This window comes from Limulus polyphemus, unplaced genomic scaffold, assembly GCF_000517525.1.
Source record: "Limulus polyphemus unplaced genomic scaffold, Limulus_polyphemus-2.1.2 Scaffold3991, whole genome shotgun sequence".
In the NCBI taxonomy this organism is placed as follows: domain Eukaryota; kingdom Metazoa; phylum Arthropoda; class Merostomata; order Xiphosura; family Limulidae; genus Limulus; species Limulus polyphemus.
In genome coordinates this window covers 92,122-98,641 of record NW_013669601.1, presented here as the reverse complement: position 1 = coordinate 98,641, position 6,520 = coordinate 92,122, and the positions used below count along the sequence as shown (strand labels likewise).

Sequence of the window (6,520 nt, the reverse complement as noted above, 5' to 3'; positions counted from 1 at the left end):
GTAACTAAATAAATAAATAATCGAAATATAATAAATGAGTAACTAAATAAATAAATAATCGAAATATAATAAATGAGTGACTAGATAAATAAATAATCGAAATATAATAAATGAGTAACTAAATAAATAAATAAACAAAATAAAATACATGGAAAATAAGTAACTAAATAAATAAATAAATAATCGAAATATAATAAATGAGTAACTAAATAAATAAATAATCGAAATATAATAAATGAGTGACTAGATAAATAAATAATCGAAATATAATAAATAAGTAACTAAATAAATAAATAATCGAAATATAATAAATGAGTAACTAAATAAATAAATAATCGAAATATAATAAATGAGTAACTAAATAAATAAATAATCGAAATATAATAAATAAGTGACTAAATAAATAAATAAACAAAATAAATAATTGCCATTTTTCGTAAATAATCTAATATCAACCGTTTTTATACGAATTGTATGGAGTAAAGGATTATTTTTTATAGAAATGTCTTCCTTTCACAACGACGTCAGTTTATTTCTATGCTGCTATATGTTTAATAGTTTTCACAGGAATAACCGATATAATAATTATGATGTTTATGATACTTTGTATAACCATCCAAATTTGAATAAAAACATCCTTTTCTTTGAGAGCAGTTCTGATATAAATAAAAAGTTTTCGGCAATACTAAATTGTTCTTTATCATTAAAATTTCAAAATTATCAACCAATTGCACCATGCCCCCCTAGTGGCACAGCGGTATATCTGCTGACTTACAACGCTAGATACCGGGTTTCGATACCCGTGGTGGGCAGAGCACAGATAGCCCATTGTGTAGCTTTGTGTTTGCATTACTACAAACAAACAAATTTCACCATGAAACAATACCCAGTCTCATGAGACACTATTTCTATGTTTCGATGTACACATTACTATTTATCTACTACAAACTTGTTTTTTGTTTTAAATCGAAGATCACGACACTTAAATTACATATCTAGCATTTAACACAACGACACTGCACAACAACATCGTAGGCATTTCTGAGCGTGCTCTAAAATCTCAAATACATTTTCAGTTGACGTACAAGAAAAACTCCAGGCTGAAAGTAGCTCTTATACTAATAAACCATTCCATTAAAAGTTAATTAAAATGTAGTTGTAGAAATAAAATATATATATGCATTTAAAACAAAATATTTGTAATCTCTTCAATCGAGGGCTAAATCTACTGTTGTTGTTTTCTTTTCATCAGTGCAGGGTGTTTCTTTCTTTTTTTGTCTATAAAAATGTTTCTGTCCTTGATAAATTTAAATAAAATATTCTCTACCAACAAATTTCAATAATATGGAACACGCAGAACATCATTAATTATAAGAAAGCAAACGAACATGCTTACAGAAAATGGTTACAAAGTGGAATGAAAATAATGCGAAAGAATATATATATATATATACGGTGCATTTCAATCTGGAGGTGACAAACTTTTAGAAGATGAAAAAAAAATTCCATACGTTTTTTTTTCCTTCTAAAGAAGAAACACGTACACAATCTACTCAGGCTTTTAAAAGTTACAGCTGACGACCTCCATACAGGGTTGATGTGGTCTTCCTTGTATGTTGAATAAATGTTTATATATCTAATAATATCTCGTGTAGAGACTTGTATGCACAAGGCACCAAAGACCACTACCATAAAGAATATTAAGACGATACTATTATTAGTATTACTATTATTTCAGCACTTAGATAGATATATTTTTTATTGGGTGGCAAACTTGTAAGTTGCCACCAAGCAGCATCTAGGTTATCAAAGAGTCATTTCGGGTGGCTTGTTTAAAAACTATTTTGGCAACTTCAGATAGAATTTTATCTCAACTATTTAATAATCCATATTCCCAAGACATTATTTTATTGCTAATAGCCGTGTTTTGAAACTTTCACCGTAAATATAAATGTCTGATTGGAGAGCAAACAAATACTGGAATGTGATTATCCTGGCTGTCCCGTGACGTTGGATGTTTGATTATCAGCATCGCCGTAAGGTGAGATAGTAGATGTCATAAATCGGAAAATATCTTCATTTTCTTTGCGAACTAGAAGTGGAAATGAGAGAGAAAAAAAGAAATTCGTAAATATAAATCAATAAATTACATATACTTATTGTACTTGAACATGTTTACGTTGGAATTTTTAAAACATAATTCCTCAAACTTACGTGAAAAAAAGGTGCTTAAATTAATTACAAATTTAACATCGTTTTTAAATTTTTCTATACTCTATATTGCAGTCTTAACATGAACAACAAGATAACAAAAATTCCAATAATAATGGCTGGCGTTTTTTTTTTTTAGGATTTTACATGTGCTCGGGGGGCATAACGACAAAGATTTAGTTTTGAGGCAAAGACAAATAATAATTTTATGTAAGTGGAAATCCCAATGAAGAGAATTTCAATATCCTAAAAGGCTATATCTAAAATGAGAGCTCTCCAATGGGGGGTCTGTCCCCACACAACCCCAATGTAGACGATTCTACATATTTAGATATATTCTTTCAGCGATGACGACAAACCGAAGTTTATCTCCCTTAATGCTACAAACTCTACTCACAAAGATAGTAATAAAATTACTGTCAAATAGCACCTTTTAGTTTCGATTTGTCTTTGTTTATTCAGCTTATTGTAGATCTTTAGGGTAAAAACGGTTTTATTTCCACAATCTTTAACAATTCAATAAAAAATACCTCTTGCACACTCTGTTGTCCTTTCTTTGATTCCTAATGATATTCAACTACTGTTATTGTCTTACTCTTACCTAGTTAAAGTAACGACAAAATATTTATAAAATATCTTTTCAAAAAATAATCTTTTATGTTTTATATTACATGACCCCCCCAAAAAATGGACCACATAAAAATGTGGTTCTTTTAAATTTGTTCATAATGCATTCATTAAAATGTTTGTTGCCATACACTGGACTTTTTTCGGGAAATCTAGCACGGAATTTATGTAAATTCATCCTTAATCGGAATTTATATAAATTCATCGTTAATCGCAAATTATCTGTTACGTCACTGTGTCTTCGTGTGGATCAACGGTAAGTTTAAAGGCTTACAAAGCAACAGTCTGAAGTTCTATTCCCCGCAGTGAACACGACAGCTAGCCCAATGTGGCTTTGCTCCAAAAAACCCATAAACATTTACACATAGAAAGCACAACAATTTACATAATCTAAAAACCATATTACATTTATTGAATTACAATTCAAGAAATTGTTAATGAAAAATAAAACGTCTTATTTTTCTTTATTGTTTGTGTAGTTTTGCTACAACTTAATTTACATAGAGCACAATTTCTTTCTTTCCAACTTAACATATACTCCTTACAAGTACCTTGCCCCCCAGTGGCACAGCGGTATGTCTGCGAACTAACAACGCTAGAAACCGAATTTCTTTCTTTCGCAACTTAACATATACTCCTTACAAGTACCTTGCCCCCCAGTGGCACAGCGGTATGTCTGCGAACTTACAACGCTAAAAACCGAATTTCTTTCTTTCACAATTTAACATATACTCCTTACAAATACCTTGCCTCCAGTGGCACAGCAGTATGTCTGCGAACTTACAACGCTAGAAACCGTGTAGCTTTATGCTTAACTTCAAACAAGCCAAACAAATATCTCTTTTTTTTAAGTTTATTTAATTACCTATATAAATTTTAGGTTGTCTTCTTGATAAAAGAATTTTATTATATTTGAAAACATCTTTCAGTTTTCTATCTACTATTTGTTTTAATTGAATATTGATGAATGAAATATCAATATTCAATTACCTAAATTGGGAGTAAAACTTCAGTAGCGCTATGCTGATTATTTACTTTTGGCTTTACTAATTACTTCAAACATACAAGTGGGATGTCGAACAATGATTAAACTGTCCTTAAACCTAGGATTAGGATATTCTTTTAAATTATCTCCCAGTCTTCTGACAGTTGATCCGACGTTAGCTCCCCCACACGTTGGGCAGCAGAATTAATAAGAGGCGCGTAATTGTTAAGAAAACTGGATTCAACCTTTAAACTTGGAAAAAATATTGGATTCTCAATAAAGGTCTGAACTCACATTGAAGGTGTCTTTGTGGATAGACTTTGTTGGTTACAGTGTTTAGTTTCAACAAAATGAATCTGAGCCTGTGTACCGTAGAAAAACCATTACTTGTAGCTTTAGGACGTCATAGTTCAGTGACCTGGATAGATGTAGTTTTTATTGATGGTAGAATCAATAAAGTTGTTCAGGAAGGAGTTAAGTTTCAAAACGGATTTTAGTCTGAGTAATTCTCGCATTACAAGTTCACGGGAACTGGTAATTCGGTGTGCACTGAACATATCACGTGGGTGCATACTCCAATATAGGTGGATTTTTGGCTAACAACCAACATCAAAATGTCCTTTTTTATTGAAGAAGAAAGTAGAGCAGATCATTATTGAACTTAATGTTACCATGTTTAGAATTCAAATATTCTGCAAGTTTAGTTAACTTATCTCCATTTTGAGTATTAAAAATATTCCATAAACATGGTGTGATTATAAATAAGTAGTCTAAGTTTAGTAGGACGGTCCCTCAGACAACTGTTCTCATGAAAACATTAGCCATTATTGCTGACTCCATTAAACTGTTCATAACGTACACCATTAAATAGAGATTTTCGTGGCAAATTCCATCAGTTGTCTGAAAGAGAGTACATTTAGTCCATTAAAACATTTCTTGTCTTTGAAAACAAAATTAAAACGTGGGTTAATAGTTTTATCCGGGGGAAGTTTAGTGAACAGAGCCTCAATATCAAGACTGGCCAAATAAACACCTTCATCAAGCTTTTAGCATTACCAGAAAAATTGAAGCTGTTTTTCACTGTGTAATTATTAAACGTAAATTCAGTTAAAAACGAGGATAATAACTTGGACAAGCTGTAATTAAAACAACCTGTGTTGAAAACAATAGGTCTAATGTGGCAATCCGAGTTGTGAAACTAAGGTAGCCCGTAAAGTGTGCTTGAGTGAGAACCGATTGGTCTAATGTGGCAATCAGATTTGTGAAACTAAGATATCCCGTAAAGTGTGCTGCGTGAGAACCGACTGGTCTAATGTGGCAATCAGATTTGTGAAACTAAGATAGCCCGTAAAGTGTGCTGCGTAAGAACCGACTGGTATAATGTCATTATAAGTATTATCATCCGCAGAATTGGTTTTCTTCAAATTTAGCAAGAATTTAGTTTAATGATTTCTTGAAGTAGTACGGTCTTTCGATAATTTAGAAAAATTGGTAGTGTTACTTTGTCAAAGTAGTCTACTTTATTCTAAATAACCGTGTCGTTCCCTTTGTCTGATTTAATATTGACAACGCTACTGTTGGATTTAAGCATGTTTATGGCTATCTTTTCTCCTTTGCTGATGTTAGAAAATTTGTGCCCCAAAACTACGTAACCACGAGAGGGCGATTCTGCTGATATGTATTCTAACATTATTGAAGATTAACCCCGAGAGGGCAATTCTGCTGATATCTGTTCTAACATTATTGAAGATTAACCCCGAAAGGGCGATTCTGCTGATATCTGTTCTAACATTATTGAAGATTAACCCCGAAGGGGCGATTCTGCTGATATCTGTTCTAACATTATTGAAGATTAACCCCGAGAGGGCAATTCTGCTGATATCTGTTCTAACATTATTGAAGATTTCATTACAAAGTGGGTAAACATCACAAGTTTTGAGTTTTCTTAACAAAAGTTCAAAAGGAGTCAGATGAACATGGTGCCAAAGTTTTACTGGCACTAGAGAATATCTCAAGCCCATAGATAAAAGCCCTTTCTCTACTTTTCCTAGAATATAGCCAGACAAGTTATCCGAATAATCTAAAATAATCTCTTCTTTTTGAAGCATTTTTTAAGGACTGCACTTTCTTCAGATGATTACAACGGTATTTCTTAAGTTCATTATTGGGAAAACACTCAACGAAACGATTAAAATGGGTGAAACAACACTTTCGATTTTGTGTTTTAAGTCCAGCAAATCTTTAAGTAAATATTTTTCCACTCATACTTTGGATCTAATTTTAGTGAAGCCAAAAACGTGACTATAAAAGAGACTCTTCTAATTCTTCAAAAAAAAAAAAAACTAAAATTAAACAATCAGCAAAACGTTACTGAAGTTTTAATCGCTATTTAGGTAATTGAATTTTATTTAAACTTCCACGTTCTACAGATGTGAAATGTCAACATACATCACTACAAAAAGATTAGGTTGACTAATCCCTCTTTGAAAATGTTTTTTTTTTTTACTTTTGAAAGTAAATTATATGATCTATTCGTAAGATTTACTAGAATGTTTAAAATAAATGGGTTTGTGGTGATTACAAAAGATCTACATAATGATTTAAATTTCGTTGTTTTTTCTAAAAATATTAATCACAATCAAATTTTCTGGTGAAATATTTTTTTTTTGTAATTAAGCACAAAGCTACACAATGGAC

General features: G+C 31.4%; 1 protein-coding gene across 2 annotated transcripts in view; it reads right to left on the bottom strand.

Moving 5' to 3' along the window:
• Positions 1 to 793: 793 nt before the first annotated feature.
• The window catches only part of LOC111088543, an 82,431-nt gene continuing 76,704 nt past the window's right edge, over positions 794 to 6,520 (bottom strand). For both annotated transcript variants that reach the window (XM_022399006.1, XM_022399005.1), the window contains exon 2: positions 794 to 2,092. In XM_022399006.1, coding sequence (XP_022254714.1) covers positions 1,989 to 2,092 — 104 coding nt within the window. In that variant the 3' untranslated portion in view covers positions 794 to 1,988. The remainder of the gene's footprint in view (positions 2,093 to 6,520) is intronic.